Source organism: Bos mutus, chromosome 3 (assembly GCF_027580195.1).
Source record: "Bos mutus isolate GX-2022 chromosome 3, NWIPB_WYAK_1.1, whole genome shotgun sequence".
Classification (NCBI taxonomy): Eukaryota; Metazoa; Chordata; class Mammalia; order Artiodactyla; family Bovidae; genus Bos; species Bos mutus.
This window is the reverse complement of record NC_091619.1, coordinates 87,193,066-87,210,711: the sequence shown is the minus strand read 5'-3', so window position 1 is coordinate 87,210,711 and position 17,646 is coordinate 87,193,066. Positions and strand designations below refer to the sequence as shown.

Sequence of the window (17,646 nt, the reverse complement as noted above, 5' to 3'; positions counted from 1 at the left end):
ATATATTGTGATATTGTTTCATGTTCTGTGGCTACAAGTACCCAGATGCCCAAATCAATGGGCAACCTGTACAAATTTTTAAAAAATTAAGCATCTGTTCAGCCATAAAAAAGGGGAAAATTCTGCCATTTGTGACAACATAAATGAACATGAAGTACATTATGCTAAGTGAAATAAGCCAGGCAGAAAGAAGGCAATACTGCATGATCTCAGGCATATGTGGGAATCTAAAGAAAAGTCTAACTCATAGAACCCGAGATAGAATAGAGGGGCTTGGGGCAAGAAAAACATGGGCAGAGGTTGGTCACAGGATATAAACTTTCTGTCATAGTGATAGCTTATGGTAAGTGATGGCGGATTCATGATCTCCGAAGAAGATTTAGCTTTGGGATAAGGGACCAGGCTTGATCACTCAAGAGCGTTTGTGTAGCAGAGTTTTATTAAAGTGAAAAAGGAACAGCAAAAGCTTCTGACATAGACATCAGAAGGGGGGCAGACAGTGCCCCCCTCGCTAGTCTAAACAAGGGAGTTATATACATTTTAAATTAGTTATTACAATAAATCAAAAGAAAGTCTCAAGGTTGTAAAGATCTTACTAGACCCACTCACATAATTTACATTTTAAGATAACAGGATTAGCCAGGAGGTTTTCAGGAAGGAGAAACTGTCCTCAAGCAGAATACACTGTTGTTATATAATCCTTAGTACAGAGTTTAAACTGAGTTGTTTGTTGTGTAATCATCAGAAAAAAACTATGTGACTAAGACTAAGGAATGTAAAGAGGAAAAAAGAAAAGATTTTTGTCCCTTCCTTCTCCTTAAGAATTCCAGACCCCTATCTCCACTTCGAGAGCCCCAGACCACTTTCACCTCCTCAGGGACCCCGGACTTCTTATCAGCCTTCTTATCGACTCTCTCAATACCCAGGATGAAAAGTTCTGGGTTTCTAGCATGCAGCATGGTGACTAGAGTTAGTAATAGCATAGTGTACACTTGGAATTTTCTAAGAGAGTAAGTCTGAAATGTCTTAGCACACCAAAAAAGGAAAAAAGGTAATTATGGGAGGTGAGGTATATGTTTCCCTTGATTGTGATAATCATGTCACAATGTATATGCATATCAAACTATCACACCCGTCATCATACATTTACCATACAATTTTTTATCAATTATGCCTCAATAAAGCTGGGGAAAAATTCAGCATCTGTTTACATATTATTAAGATACCATCATATTAAAACACCTTTTCACATTTATAATTACAAAGATTAAAATGATCATGATAAAAAATTAAAAACTGAATCGAGGTCTTCCGTCTCTTTAGGAGAGTCAGTCGAGCTGTTCAGAGTTTCACCCCCACAGCGGTCTCCTGCCAGCTGGACAACTGGGCAGAGTGGACAGACTGCTTTCCATGCCAGGACAAAAAGGTGAGATGTTAATAACCAATTTTGGAGCATTTGGCATTTGAATTGTGTAGTATGCATTCAAATGGGGATATGCAGTTGGCACTATACATCTAGAAGTCTGGGGAGAAAATGGGTCTAGAAATAGGTATTCAGAAGCCATACACACATGACGGTGGAACATATTTCTGCTTCTTCTGATTTTGTTTGTAAGGCATTTGGATGAGGCTACCCAGACATGTATGTTATGGCTTAGATGGAAAAAAGTAGCCTTCCAGACATGGGCACACTGATCCCCACTGGCCCCTTTGGGTCCTGGCCAACCTACTGCCCTCTAGTGAGAGTCATCTGGAGGGCCCAATGACTTGGGAACAAAATGCCAAGCTGTCCATGACCTATGGAAAACTGAGATAAACCAAAGCATGCCACACAGGGTGTTTCTGAGGATTTCACTTTCATGCACTGAAAAAGGCTGACACGCCCAATGAACAGATGTATATCTATCTTGCCCACATAAGTGGTTTTAATTAGTCCAAAATGATTGCTAAACTCAGCAGCATAAGGGGGATGTTGGGCGCACTCTGCTCTGGCAGGGAGAAGTATTACAGCTCTGTCTTTGTGCAGAATCACTGGCCTATCAGTGATATAGATATAGTAAAAAGACTGACTCTATTCTGCTTTCTTAGTATTTTAAAATCTCTGGAGATAACACACACCTTCACTGGACACAGGGTGGGCACAGCCCCTTACGTGGCACACCACTGCTGAGCCTTGTCTACTAGTCTCTTGCTGTCAAGCCTGTGTTTCAGCTTTGATTGAACAGCTTAGATTCTGGTTTGCACCTTAATTGCTGTGTTACTTTGGACATATGTTTTACCTTCTCCGTGCCTCTGATTCTAGTCTATAAGTGAAGGAGGAACAGTATGTACATCATAGGGATTTTGAGAACATCCAAAGAATAATGCATACAAACATGCTTTTCATGGCATCTGGCACACAATCAAAGTGAAAGTCACTCAGTCCTGTCTGACTCTTTGTGACCCCAAGGACTATACAGTCCATGGACTTCTCCAAGCCAGAACACTGGAGTGGGTAGCTGTTCTCTTCTCCAGGGGATCTTCCCAACCCAGGGATCGAACCCCAGTCTCCCACATTGCAGGATTCTTTACTGGCTGAGTCACCAGGGCACATAGCAAGTGTTCAATAAATGTGAGCGGTTTCCTTCCTGTGCCCTCCTCTCTACCCCTACTCCCTCTGCCCCGAATCAAGCCCTGCTCTTTTCTCATTTGACCTGTTACAGAGTCTGCGAATGGTTCTCCTGCCTCCAGCCCCCTCCTCAGTGAGACAGGAGAGTGCTCTGGGAAGATCTGATGACAGTGGTGGAAACACCATTTGGACCTAGTTTATTTGACTCTGAAGGCTAAAATTTATTATCTTGCCTCTCCCACCTCTGGGATATGCCAAAGAGTTTTAGGCATTCCGGTTTAAAAATATCTGGCCCCCGATTCTCATTCTGCTTTGACATTCTGGATTAATTTTCTGAATCTGCTGTGATAAATGCCACAAACTGGGTGGCTTAGAACAGCAGAAACGTATTCTCGCACAGTTCTGGAGGCCAGAAGTCTGCAATCGAGGTGTCAGTAGAGTCAGGTGCTCTCTGGAAGCTCCAGAGGAAAAGCTGTTCTTTGCTTCTTCCAGTTTCTGGGGGTTGCTCACTCCAATCTCTGCTCCTCTGTCTGCATCACTCCTCCCCTCTGTGTGCTTCCCTTATGTGTATAAGTGAAATCCCCCTCTGCCTTCCTCTTATAAGGACACTGTGATGGCATTCAGAGTCCGCCTGGATAATCCAGAGTAATTTCTCCAAATTAATGATGTCTACAAAGATCCTTTCCCCAAATAAGGTAACATTTACTACTTTCAAGGATTAGGACTTGATTTCTTTGCGTGGCCATTATTCAACCTATTATACATTGAAATAACATCCTAAAGCTACAATTTTCTCTTGTGTTACAGTTTAGATAGCAGATAGCACAGATGAATGACTTACAGTTTCCATCTTCATTGATTACTTTCTTAGGGATTCAAAAAGTCATGTCTTTAAGGTAATTCTTAAAATGATTCTGTTAACTATTTAATTGAAAGGCCATCTGAGTTTTTTTAAATTATTATTATGTTTCTTCCTCTCAAAATCTCCCAAAGATGTGCATTTCTGAAAATAAACATTGTCTACTAGGTAGAAAAGAAAATTATGTCTTAATGATACCAACCATGGGCAATGGCACTGAGCAGTCCCTGGGGGAGTATCCTTATCAACCTGTCTGCAATACAATGTCTTCATTATTTCATAACAACCTAGAAACTAGGGAGTGGGTGGGAATGAACGTGATGCCTGCACCATCATTCCAAGTATAGAAACCACAGGAACGATGTTGATGACAATAATAGTGGCCATTTATTAAATAATTTCTGTAGACTAAGGACTGTGCTAATGCTTTAAATAAATTATCTTCTTATTTGACTTTGGCAGCCAGTAGTGGGTGATATACAGATAGATACCATCCTCCCCTTTGCTTAGGTTGCCCATTAAGAATGCAGCAGAGCCTCAATTTAAAATCTGGCTGGTTTGATTCCAAAATACCCATGAATCTGAACTGTATGGCTCTCCTGGAGCTATATGGAGAGTAGTGAGTGATATTAGTGGTTACCTAATCCAATACCTTCTCAGTCATAATTGTTCCAGAGTAGTCCAACAGCTACAAGGATGATGACAAAGTTGACGGCTCTTATTACTGGGCACACACCAGAATGGAACAGAGAGCCGATGTCTCTACATGTGTGATCACTAATCTTCAGAACACTCTCAGATCTCTCTCATGTTATAGATGAGACCACCGAGGGTCAGAGGAATTAAGGAGTTTATCCAGTGACCCATACACTGTGAGTTGCAGAACTGGAATTCTAACCCAGTTTAAGATGGGATCATTAATAGAATGTAAGCTCCTAGACTTGTGAGAATGAAGTGAGATAAACAACGTAGAGGGACTTCCGTGGTGGTCCAGTGGCTCAGATTCTGCACTCCCAGTGCACAGGACCCAGGTTTGATTCCTGGTCAGGGAACAAGGGGGCTTCCAGGTGGTGCTAGAACCTGCCTGCCGATGCAGGAGACATAAGAGACATAGGTTCAATCCCTGGGTGGAGAAGATCCCCTGGAGGAGGCATGACAACCCACTCCAGTATTCTTGCCCGGAGAATCCTATGGACAAAGGAGCCTGGTGGGCTACAGTCCACAGGGCCACAAAGAGTCAGTCATGACTGAAGTGACTTAGCCCTCAAGCCTGCACAGAGGAAACTAGATCCCTCATGCCACAAACTGAGAGCTTGCATACCCCAACTAAAGAGCCCATATGCTGCAACTGAGACCAGGCACAGCTAAATAAATAAGTAATAATATTTTTTAAAAGAATGTAAAGTGTTTAGCCAATAGTAAGCACTCAATAACTGGTAGCCACCATCATCATCATCAACACATTGGTAACTGCAGGTCTCATAATTGATGAATGTTTTTGAAGGGCAAGAAAGAGAAGAGAACTGGCTCTATATTGGTATGACAAGCTCTCTTGTATTTACTGCGTTGTGGAACAAGAATGAGGGTAGACACTGAAAATATCTTCATATTCCCACATTGACCATTAATTATAATCTCTTCCCATCAAGTTTACAGATCTGCCATCGCTGTTATTGACAGGCATGAAAGGCAGATGGACTGGTTGGAGCCTCACTTCTTTTTGCTACAACTGCCTCTTTGCTAAGGAGCAGTCATGTAGGCAGACGTGAGCAAGATGAAAGAGACAGGAAGTCACATTGCTTTGTACTCATCCCTGAAAGCATCTGGAAAAGGCTGAATTGATAATGGTAATGATGTAGAAAACATTTCTGCTTATGAAGCACCAATGATATGCCAGGCACAAGGCTGCATGGTCTCAGACCTCTCGCTTAGCTCTCACAAAACCCTTTTGAGCTAAGGTATCATCACAACCACTTTACATATTAGACAACAGATGCTCAGAAAAGATAAGTGACTTGCTCATGGGCAGTTGGTAAGTGAATCTGGGGTTTGAACCCAAGTGGGTCTAATTTTGGGCTAATTTCATGCCTCTGCTCTTCCAACTATAGGACACAGGTGGAGGAATCATTAGTAGTTATGATTAATGAAGTCAACTAGGTCAACCACCTCATTTTACAGACTTGGAAACTGAGGCAGAAAGTACCAGGCACTGATACTGTAGACAGTGAGTCAGGAACTCGATTCTTTTCTTTTCAAGTCATTGCCTTCTTATTTACTTACTTACAATCTTGAAGGCAGGGCCTGTGGGCTGTAAGAGGCAGCAGAAAATATGGTGCTGACTGACACTCATATACCCCCATGTTCTGTGTTGTTATATTTTTTATCTCGTCAACTAGACTCTGAGCTTCTCAAAGACGGGGATGGAACTTCAATTTCTTGGAATATCTCACTGTTCAGCTTCCTCCTTATACACTAGTACCTCATACTGTACACCCTATAGAAAACAGTAACATAAAAACATCGAGCCCAAGATTGGTATGCATTTTATTCTTTCTGTCCTTTCTTCAGTAAGTATTTATTCATCTGCAGTCAAAGCTGGACACAGAGGCTCAGATGGTGTCTTCAGAGCTCTCTTTGTCTCTCGACCTCTTGATGGGCTCTTTCTACCTTGTAGGCAACATGACCACTCGATACCCGGCAGCTTCAGCTAAAAAGGAACTGTCTTTTCCAAAAGTTCTGAAAGAAAATTCCCAGAGAGGACTATGATTGCCATAAGGCTGAGTCATGAACCAATCATTGCAACTTGGCAGATATGGGGCTCTGGTTTCCCTGCCTCAATCATATCCACACAACCCTGTGACTAAGGGGGTGACATCACCCCTACCTGAATCATATGAGATATGTCACAAGGAAAGAGGAGATGCCATGACCAGAAAAAAATTTTACAAAGGAGAAGCAATAAATATCTTCTAAAAGTGCCTCCCATGCAATGCATCATAGATCAAATGCCAAGTATACGAAGCCAAATAAGACATGGTCCTCCCTTTGGCAGCCCTAACCCCATATGAAAATTGTTCCTAAAATAAGGAGATAGGTAAAACAAGAAGTAGACAATAACAACCTTGTATGACAAGTGCTAGGAGAGAGGATTCAGGGGAACTGAGAATATATTACTGAGTTATAGAGGTTTTTTTCCCAAGAAGATAAACCATGAGTCTTGAAAGATGAATAGGTACTAACTGGTGCTTTCAGAAAGGGAAGATGGAGGTCCTTCCTGACAAGGAGGAAGACCCTAGAAATACCTAGTCCAAACTTCTCATTTGATGTTTGGAGGCCCTAATTCAATATTCCAGCTGATGACAACCTCTGGTTGAACATCACCATTTATGATTACTCATCCCCTCAAAAGACAGCTTTGCAGGGAGCTCTCAATCATTAAGACAGTCATTCCTTATGTTGAGCTGAGACCTGCCTGCACCAATCTCGGTTGATTGATAAGACAATGAATGTGTCTGTTTCCAAATCTGATTTAGTACAGATACCGGAGCCTCTTGCAGCCAAACAAGTTTGGGGGAACCATCTGCAGTGGGAATGTCTGGGACCAAGCCAGCTGTCACAGTCCCACAGCTTGTCTGAGTCAAGCACAGTGTGGACAGGATTTCCAGTGTAAGGAGACAGGTGAGTAGCATCTCAGCAGGATAACAGCTGTGCCTGTCAAACTTAATGTACAAAACAGTTCTCCAGGACCTTGTTAGAATGCAGAATTCCAGAGCCCTGAAAGTTATCATTCTGGAAGTTTTAGATGGGACCTAGGAACCTGAATTTGAAGCCAAGCCAGCAATCCAAGTAATCTTGATGCAAGTTTTTGGGAACATATGTTGATTTGAAAAAGGTACAATTCACACATCCATCCATTCATTGAATAAATATTAATTGAGTGCATATGATGACCAGGTAATGTGCTACCTGCTGGTGATGAAGAGAGAAAAAAAATTCATGTGCTTGATCCTCAGTACTCCTAGACTCTTTGGGAGACAGACCAATAAGCCATCAGTGACAATATCCTGTGATAGCCAGTGTAATGAGTGTATGTACAGATTCTCTGGCAGGGTTGCCTAAATCTGCTTTGGAGAGTCAGGGCAGGATTCAACATGGTACTTGAACTGAGACTTAGAAAATGAACAAGTTTGCTAAGAGACAAAATGTGCAAAAGCACAAGGGTTTAGGGACTTGCAATCAACCCAAAATAAGTGCTTTGGGAAGAGAGGCAGGGGATAGGCCAGGTTTTTAACTGGGGACCAGATGGTGGCATTTGGAGACAGAGGAATGGGGAGACTCTGGAGGGTGCAGAGCATTTTAGATCCCTGGGACTATGATGTGGAGACTGAGTAGAGAGGAGGAGCCTGGGGCAGGGTCTGAGCTGAGGGCCTGCAGGTGGGAGACAGCGAGGCTGGGAGGAGGGTGGAGGCAGTGAGGATTAAAGGGGGATTTGACAGCACTGAGGACTGAAGGGCTGTTTCAGAGATGGAACAGAGCCAGTGGTCATGTATGGATGTGAGCGTTGGACTATAAAGAAAGCTGAGCGCCAAGGAATTGATGCTTTTGAACTGTGGTGTTGAAGACTCTTGAGAGTCCCTTGGACTGCAAGGAGATCCAACCAGTCAATCCTAAAGGAAATCAGTCCTGAATATTCATTGGAAGGACTGATGTTGAAGCTGAAACTCCAATACTTTGGCCACCTGATGCGAAGAGCTGACTTTGAAAAGACCCTGATGCTGGGAAAGATTGAAGGCGGGAGGAGAAGGGGACGACAGAGGATGAGATGGTTGGATGGCATCACTGACTCAATGGACATGAGTTTGAGGAAGCTCTGGGAGTTGGTGATGGACAGGGAGGCCTGGCGTGCTGCAGGCCACAAAGAGTCGGACACGACTGAGCGACTGAACTGAACTGAACTGATACAGGTCATGAGGGAGGGGGAGGAGACCTGGAGGCTCTAGAAGCATCCACTGCCTCTCCTTGCTCAGGTCGCTGCCTGAAACGCCACCTGGTGTGTAATGGAGACAAGGACTGCCTGGACGGCTCTGACGAGGACGACTGTGAAGACGTCAGGATCCTGGAAAATGACTGCAGCCAGTATGACCCAATTCCAGGATCAGAGAAGGCGGCCTTGGGGTGAGTCACTGCCTGCTGGCTCTGTGAGTCCCGGGCATGATCTCTCATCAATCATGAGTATTGGTTTCAGGGAAACAAGAGGGTCTTTGGGAGGAATTCCTCTAGAGTGCATCCTGAGAGGCCACTGTCCCTCTAGTGTCTTAGTTCATTCAGGCTGCTCTAACAAGATAACAGACATTCGTTTCTCAGACTTCTGCGACTGGAAGTCTGCAGCTGGAAGTCTGAGGCCAGGGTACAAGCCTGGTCAGGTGAGGGTGTTCTTTCAGTTAGCAGTCTTCTTGCTGTGTCCTCCCATGGTGGAAGGGATCAGGGTGCCCTGTGGGTTTCCTCTGTAAGAGCAGTAGCTCCATTCATGAGGGGGTCTACCATGATGACCAAAGCACCTCCCAAAGGTCTCCCTCTATATACCACCACATGGGGGCTTAGAGTTTTAGCATATGAATTTGGGGGGGGGCACAAAATTCAGGCCATAACAGGTGACTTGCTCAGTCCTGTTTACATGACATAGCTCCAGTTTTCCCCTCTATGTCTCTATCCGCATATCCTTATTTCACCCTTTCCCACTCTACTGCTCATTCCTCTTGCGCCAATTCCATTTCCAAGGCCCATTTATCACTACATCTTCTACAAAGGCTTCCAATATTCCCCCAAATAACTCTTCTCTGACTAAGTGCACTTTTCAGTAGCCTTATTCATACACTGCTTTGCACTGCAGTTGCTGATACAACCAAGCCCAACATAGTGACACACTGCAAGAAAATGGACTTCAAGGTGAGACACAGTGGAGCTTGAATCTCCACTTTGCGACTGCTGACTTACACCTCTCAGGACACTTTTTTTTTTTTTTTAATCTGTTGAGATCCAATGAGCCTTGATTCTAACTTTGCTTCATTGTATACCTTATGTTTAGGCTCAAACTCACACACACAACACTCACTTTTCTTCTGAGATTTCATAAAGTTAGTTCCTTCTTTCTGGAATATCCTTGCCTATATTCCTATCTGGTTACCTTTTTACCTAGTGTTATGCACTGAATTGCATCCCCGTAAAATTCATATGTGGAAGCCCTAACACCTATGTGATTATATTTAGAGATAGGGCCTTTACGGAGGTAATTAAGGTCAAATGAGGTCATAAGGGTGGGCCCTAATCCAACAGGACTGGTATACTTATATGAGGAAGAAGAGACACGGGAGAGCTCTCTCTCACCACACGCACAGAGAAGGCCCCATGTGTGGACATGGTGAGAAGGTGGCTATCTGCAACCCAGGAAGAGAGGCCTTATCAGAAACCCACCCTGGTGGTACCTTTCTCCTAGACTTCCAGCTTCCAGAACTGAGAGAACATAACTTTGTCAAAATTCTTTGAGTCACCCAGACTTGGGTATTGTACTGGGTGTATTTTGCTGTGACAGCCCAGTTAAGACACCCAGGCATCATGTCCTCTAGCTGGTCTTTTTGACACCCCCTCTCCTCCTCTCAATGCTGTTTAGGCTGACTTAGTCCCCTCCCACTGCTCCTAGCATCCCTGTGTCCTCCTCTGCCGGCACTTAGCCAACAGGGCAGAGACATCTGTTTCCCAGGCTGAAGGATCCCTCATCATCTCTGCCTCTCCAGCACCCAGCACAGGGCTGAGCTTGTAGTGATACATGGTATTGCTAGTCTTTGCTTTGGGCCTTGTCCCCTAACTTGAACATAAACTCTTTGAGGACAGAAGCTGCTCTGATTCATGTTTTTCATCTCTTCAGCCTTTATATCAGAGCTTTTCCTAGAACAGTCTGCCACTGAGTATTGATTGCAGTGAAACAAATCAATAGGAGCAGCAGGATCTTTACAGATGAGGAGACAGAGAGGTAGTGATCATCACACAGCAGCTGGGCCACGCGGCAGCCCTCTCCCAGTCACGTGTGGGTTCTGTGACAAGCAGCGCTCGTTCACTGTGCTTTAATTACCTTCAGATCACAGCCCACCTACCAGACAGGGCAGAATCCTGTAAGGGCATGTGGCCACACACACATGAAAAGATGATCAAGTATTTGTTTCTTCTAGACCAATAATATTAATTTTCTGGGACTGCCATAACAAAGTGCCACAAGCTAGGTGGCTTAAGCAATAGAAAATTTCTTCTCAGGAGGCTAGAAACCTGGGATGAAGGTAGGATTGCTTTTCCTGAGGCCCCCCTCCTTGGCTGCTGAATGGTCATCTTCTCCCTGGGTCCTCACAGTGCCTTCCCTCTGCCCATGGCTGTGCCCTAACTTCCCCTTCTTGTAAGGACACCAGTCATATTGGAGTAGGGCCTTCCCTAATAAGCTCATTCTACCTCAATTGCCATTTTTAAGGATCCTACCACCAAAATACTGTAAAATTCTGAGGTTTGGGGAGTCAGGACTTCAATACCTGAATATTTTGAGGGCGTATTTCAGGCTCTACCACCAAAATCTTGATTTTGAAAGGGACTATGGGATGCAAAGAGTATGAGCATGAAATACTGAGGTGTTGACTTGGAAAATGATTACCTCCTTATTGACAAAAAGATCTCAGACCATGACCCTGATCTCATGTGATTCAATCAGGAGAATTTCGAATATATTAATACTTGTTGGGTTGAGTACTTTGCTCACACTGAACACTGAAAACAGCAGAAAGGGTCCACCTCCACTCCCAACAGCTGACGTTATGGTGGTTTTTCCATTCATCTGTAAGATCTGAGAGGCCTTTCCTGATATTTTACTTTTTTCTTATTTAGGCATTTCCCAGTTTTTAATTTTTATTTATTGTTACAAAAGTAATAACTATTTGAGGTAAAAACTGAACTTTTTCCTTCACTGTCCTTAACCTTGTCCCACCCACTTACCCTCTCTTCCTTCCCTGGAGCTGACCCCTGTTAAGTTGGGACTTCCCAATCATGTAAAGATGCACTGCCAACACACCGTATGGAAAGAATTCAATTAAATGTATCGTGCATTATAGCCATAAGTATATTTCACATAAATATGATTAGACTATACATACTGCCCACAACTTGTTTTCACTTAATATTTTGAAGCTTTCCTACCATATCCTCTATTGTCTTTTTCTAAGCAACAATGTAATGTTCCATAACAAGAATCAGCGAACCATGGCCTAGGTGCAAAATTCAGCCTGCAGTCTGTTTTTAAATAAAGTTTTATTGAAACACAGCTTTTGCCCTACAGTGGAAGAGTTGAGTAGTTGCGGCAGAAATCTACACAACCTGCAGGGCCTAAATTATTTACTATATGGACTTTTGTAAAAAAATTAAAAAAAAAACAACAATTTTCCAATTCTTCTATAGTGTAACTGTATAATAATTAAATTACCTCCTATGGAACTGAAAGGTAATTAGATTATTTCCCCCTTTTCCCTTTCATAAACAGTGCTACAATGAACATTTTCATATATATAATTTTGTACACACGTGTGAATATTTCTGCAGAAGAAGTTTCCAGAAAGTGGAATTTCCCTCTTTTTATTTCCACTAGGGCTTCTGCAATCAGATTTTCCAAATATACATAGGTTTTACTTATGGTTAGAGATTGCAGTACAATCTTAGAGCTTATGGTTCTTTTGAGTTTTTCTTTGGTCCATTAGAGAGCCTGTATTTATCAGCTATAGGCAGCAACATGTCCCATAGGTGGAAAGATAGAAATTACAGGGTAAAGAGTAAGAACCTAGGTTGTAGTGTCCAAAAAATCTAGGAAAAAATCCCAGTTCTGACTATAGGCAAGTTGCTTAATTTTTCTGAGCTTCAATTTTCACATTTGCAAAATTGTTATGAGGTTGAAAGCTAATGTATGCTAAATGTCTGGTAAAATGTGTATTCAATTCATCACAGCTATTATTACATCACTTCCACTAATAGGAAGAAAGAGATGGAGAAAGGAAGAGAAGAAGGAAGTTTACTTACATTGAATTTCTACTATATGCCAAGTGCTCTATAATTATCCATTTATTCTTTTGAAGCAGGTTTTATTCATAATCCTTCCACTGCTAATTTGCCTTTGTGCTTTTTCACAAAGGAAATAAACAAACATGACGTATGCTATGCCAGAGGCAATCACCAAATGCCATGGGAACACAGAGGAGGGACAATTATCTGTCCAGGATAATCAAAGGTGATACAGAGGAGGCAATATTTGAGTTGGGTCTTCAAGGCTAAACAGAAGTTTGAGATGAAAAGAAAAGCAATCATTTTATTGTCTACAATATAAGAGGCTTAGATTGTAAGGTCTTTGAACTCTTAGTCAAGCTTCATGCTTTTGTTCAGTTAACTTTCTCTTTTTAAGAAATTAAAGCTGTCTTTCACCTGTTTCACATTATTTTTACCTAAATATGGTTAAACCATCCATGACCTAAAACAGAGGACTTAGGCAGATAGACGTGAAACACCCTCAGAGAGGGAAGTATTAGAAAATATTTCTGAAAAGGTATTGGGCCAGGGGAAAAGAAGAATTACTATCAAGTGTACTTCTGTTTTACCCTAATGCCCTCATTTAGACTTCACTAAATGACACTTTTACTATTCTGTTCTTCAAATGAGGAAAATGATCTTCAGGAAGTTTGTAGAAACTTTCTACAAAGTCACACAGCTAGTAAATGACAGAGCCAGAAATTAACCAGGTGTCTCCCTGACTTCTGGAGAAGGAAATGGCAACCTACTCCAGCATTCTTGCCTGGAGAATCCCATGGACAGAGGAGCCTGGTGGGCAATACAGTCCATAGGGTCGCAAAGAGTCAGACATGACTTAGCGACTCAACTCCCTGACTTCAGACTGTGTTTCTCCATGCTGCCTAGAAGACTACAGCCTTTCTGAGGATTAGATCATCAGCTTACCACTATGAACTATACCAATATTTCAAAGTTAGTTTTTAGCAGCAGAACTTCTTCTGAAATAATGTTAACAAAAACCAGCAACAGCAACATTTTTTTAATATTTCATATGAGTACTATTATGATTCCTTTACTTGTTTTAACTCATGCTTAACTCTGCGAGGACAGTAGTATTAGCTGTTTTTTTTTTACAAATGACTAAACGGAAACATAGAGAGATTAAATCATCTGCCCAAGGTCAATCACACAGCTAGATGTGGCAGAGACAGGAAACAGGTCTGGACTGCCTAGTTCCTGGGCTCAGAATTTTGATAATCATGCATATTCTTCTTCAGTTTACTCAACAAATCTTTAGGAGGACCTCCTATGTGGGAGCACTGTCCTAGATGCTAAACAATGTTGTCTGGCTGGTCTGGTTTAAGGGAAGATGGGGCTCATGCCCAGCCCACTCGGTTTCTTGCCTTTACCCAGAATGGCCCATTAGGTACTCCAAGGAAACCTAGTGCCTCACATAACTCAGTTGGAGAAACACTGCTCAGCCTACCAGTTACATCAACGTGCAGAGGATATTTTGTGTTATTCTTTGCTTTTCCAGTGCTCTCTCTTAGAAGCTGCTTTCCTTTTCAATTTAGGTATAATATCCTGACCCAGGAAGAAGCTCAGCATGTGTATGATGCCAGGTACTACGGGGGCCAGTGTGAGACTGTATACAATGGGGAATGGAGGGAGCTTCAGTATGACCCTGCCTGTGAGCGTCTCTACTATGGAGATGATGATAAGTACTTCCGGAAACCCTACAATTTCCTGAAATATCACTTTGAAGTAAGTCTGAACGGGGTGCTCACAGGCCACTGTGGCAGAGAGGCATGGAGGGGAAGTCTATTGGTGAAGATAAGATGACTTGCTTTGGAAGATTTTACTTCCTATAGGGCTTGCTGGTGGCTGAAGCTCCCAATGCACCTGCTCAGGGCTGAAGAGTCAAGGTCAGGGCAAGGGAGCGTCTGTAAATGGGACTGTACTGTAAATGGGACCACCTCCGCTAGATCTCGGTTCTGGTCCTAAAGCAGTGAAATAGACTGGGGCCCTATTTTCTGGGTTGCTAGTCAGAAGCCCTATTTCCAGGTTTTGACACTATTAGCACAGATGTATATCTGACCTTGAGCAGCTCACTGTTCCTCCCCAGGCTCAGGTTCCTAAGATGTAAAGTGGTGGCAAGACAGGAAGTGGCTGGGGGTCCTGAGACCTGTGCCCCTGCTTCCCCAAGGGCAGGTCCTCACTGATGACCTTCATCTCTTGGTTTCTGTACATAATTTTGTTGGAAGAAAAGGTTCTGCTATCGAAAAGTGCTTGAAAACTGCTAAGGTTCCCTAAGATTCTCCACATCTTTAAAATTCTGGAGCCTATTATACAGAGTAAAGTAAGCCAGAAAGAAAAACACCAATAGAGTATACTAACACATATATATGGAATTTAGAAAGATGGTAACAACAACCCTGTATGCGAGACAGCAAAAGAGACACAGATGTATAGAACAGTCTTTTGGACTCTGTGGGAGGGGCGGGGGATGATTTGGGAGAATAGCATTAAAACATGTATAATATCATATAAGAAATGAATCGCCAGTCCAGGTTCGATGCAGGATACAGGAAGCTTGGGGCTGGTGCACTGGGATGACCCAGAGGGATGGTATGGGGAGGGAGGTGGGAGAGGGGTTCAGGATGGGGAACACGTGTACACCCGTGGTGGATGCATGTTGATGTATGGCAAAACCAATACAATATTGTACAGTAAAAAAAAAAAAAAAAAAATTCGGCAGTCTCCTGGTCACCATGGAGCTCACAGTCAGCTCCAGGGCCTGCTCCTAACCATTCATTTCTCTACCCTTTACCCTGTGGGTGAGCCATCTACACAGCACACCTCAGTGGAGGCTTACCAAGTGTCCCCTCCTACTTTCACACAAATTCTCCCACTGAATCCTCATTATAAGACAATGGAACGGATATTACCATTGGCCCATTTTAGATATTAAAAATCCCAGAGACGTAGAGGGATAAATGTCAGGCCCAATAGGTAGCAGAGACAAGATTTAAATCCAGATCTATCTGAACTAAGCCTGGCTATACAGCATTTAGAAGGGAGGCTGCTGCTGCTGCTGCTAAGTTGCTTCAGTTGTGTCCAGACTCTGTGCGACCCCATAGATGGCAGCCCACCAGGCTCCCCCATCCCCGGGATTCTCCAGGCAAGAACACTGGAGTGGGTTGCCATTTCCTTCTCCAATGCATGAAAGTGAAAAGTGAAAGTGAAGTCGCTCAGTCATGTCCGACTCCTCATGACCCCATGGACTGCAGATGATGCAAATTCTCTCTGTATCATATATATTCTATCTACATTCTATCTATAGAGAGAGATGATAGGATGCCAGGACCCTGAACAACTATCTAGTCACATCCCTCACCCCACCAAAGTTTCTCAAAAGAAAAATACTGACAGAGGATAAGGCTAGGCTTATGGATTCTGTTTTAAGAAGTTGGTTCCCACTGTCCACAATAGCTAAGATGTGGAAGCAAATGTCCATCAACAGAGGAATGGATGAAGAAGATGTGGTACATAAATACAATAGAGTATTGCTCAGTCATAAAAAAAAGAATGACAATGCCATTTGCAACAGCATGGTTGGACCTAGACATTATCACACTAAATAAGCCAGGCAAAGATAAACATTATACGATCCCTTATATGTGGAATCTAAGAAATTAATACAAATCAACCTAAGCACAAAATAATAGTAGACTCACATACATATAAAACAAACTTAGGGCTACTAAAGGGGAAAGGGGAAGGGGAGAGATCAATCAGGAGTATGGGAGTAACAGATGCAAACTACTACATATAAAATAAACAATGAGGATTTACTGTATAGCACAGAGAACTATATTCAATGTCCTGTAATAAACTATAATGGAAATGAATCTGAAGCTACATACCTGAAACTAACACAATGCTGTAAATCAACTATAGTTAAATTAAAAAAAAAAAGAAACTGGCTCCCCCTAGCCCACTTCCACCTCTGCCATCTGGTCTAAGTAAGCCAAGCTCAAAGACATAGGTAATGCCGTTTTCCTAACCGGAGGACGATCTAGGGCCTATGTGTCAGGCAAGATAGACTAAGCTATGCTATGGCAACAAAAGATTCTTCAATCTCAGTGCTTTAAAACAGTAATGCCCCTCTTCTGCTATTCATTCATCCTAACGTGGAAAGGAAACTCTCATCATCTCGGACACTCAGGACCCAAATTAATGCAGCTTCCATCTCAACACGTGCTCTTGTGATTACAGAGTGAACCACCCATGGGCTCCTAAGCCTCACTTTCTTGGCTCAAGCAAAGCACATGACCAGACCTCAGGTCAAGCTGGCTGAGAAATGCAATCCCGGAATGAAATAACCAAACACTTTTGGGTGGTCCCTAAGCATACCTCTACGTAGAATTGTTACCACCTGCCTGCCTTTGCCTCTTGTCCATGCCTAGATATGGCTTTCCATATTTCCCCACTACAGAGTCAAGCAGGAAGGAAGGGTATCTATCTTCCTATCTTCTACACAGGAAGAGTAAGCCCTCTGGAAAGAAATAAATGCATAGAACATTATAACATTTTATCAGAATCATGTGTGTATGTTTAAATAAATATTTTAGTAGTACCACTAATTACTAAGCACTGCTGAATTTTCTGCATTTTAGTATCAATTTGGAATAGCCTTTTTAAAGGAGTATTTATAATAATCTGAAACATTGGTTATTTTACAGAGAAAAGATTTAAATATTACCTATGAATTGGAATATAACTTTATGTGTACAAAGCTAACTATGTGTTTCCTTTCAGGCCCAGGCAGATACTAAAATCTCTTCAGAGATATATAATGATGCAAATGATCTTCTTACTAAAGTAAAAAATGACAAGTCTGTGTCAAGTGGATTGACCATTGGTGTGGGCATTAGAGGCGTCCCAGTCACCGTGACTGCAGGTGTATCCATGTCACAAGATGCTGCCTTCTTAAAAAAGTTAAGCAAGTATCATGAGAAGGTATTAAAACATAATGCCCACGTTGCACAGTATCCCATAATCTATGCCGAACACGTACTACCTTAACTGCATTAAA

At 42.5% G+C, this 17,646-nt stretch overlaps 1 protein-coding gene across 1 annotated transcript in view; it reads left to right on the top strand.

Annotated features, from left to right (window-relative positions):
* The window catches only part of C8A (complement C8 alpha chain), a 71,448-nt gene that overhangs the window by 14,534 nt on the left and 39,268 nt on the right, over window positions 1–17,646 (top strand). Inside the window, exons 2-6 of the mRNA XM_005903331.3 lie at window positions 1,324–1,426; window positions 7,001–7,145; window positions 8,495–8,642; window positions 14,123–14,312; window positions 17,370–17,570. Of these exons, the coding sequence (XP_005903393.2) occupies window positions 1,324–1,426; window positions 7,001–7,145; window positions 8,495–8,642; window positions 14,123–14,312; window positions 17,370–17,570 (787 nt within the window). The remainder of the gene's footprint in view (window positions 1–1,323; window positions 1,427–7,000; window positions 7,146–8,494; window positions 8,643–14,122; window positions 14,313–17,369; window positions 17,571–17,646) is intronic.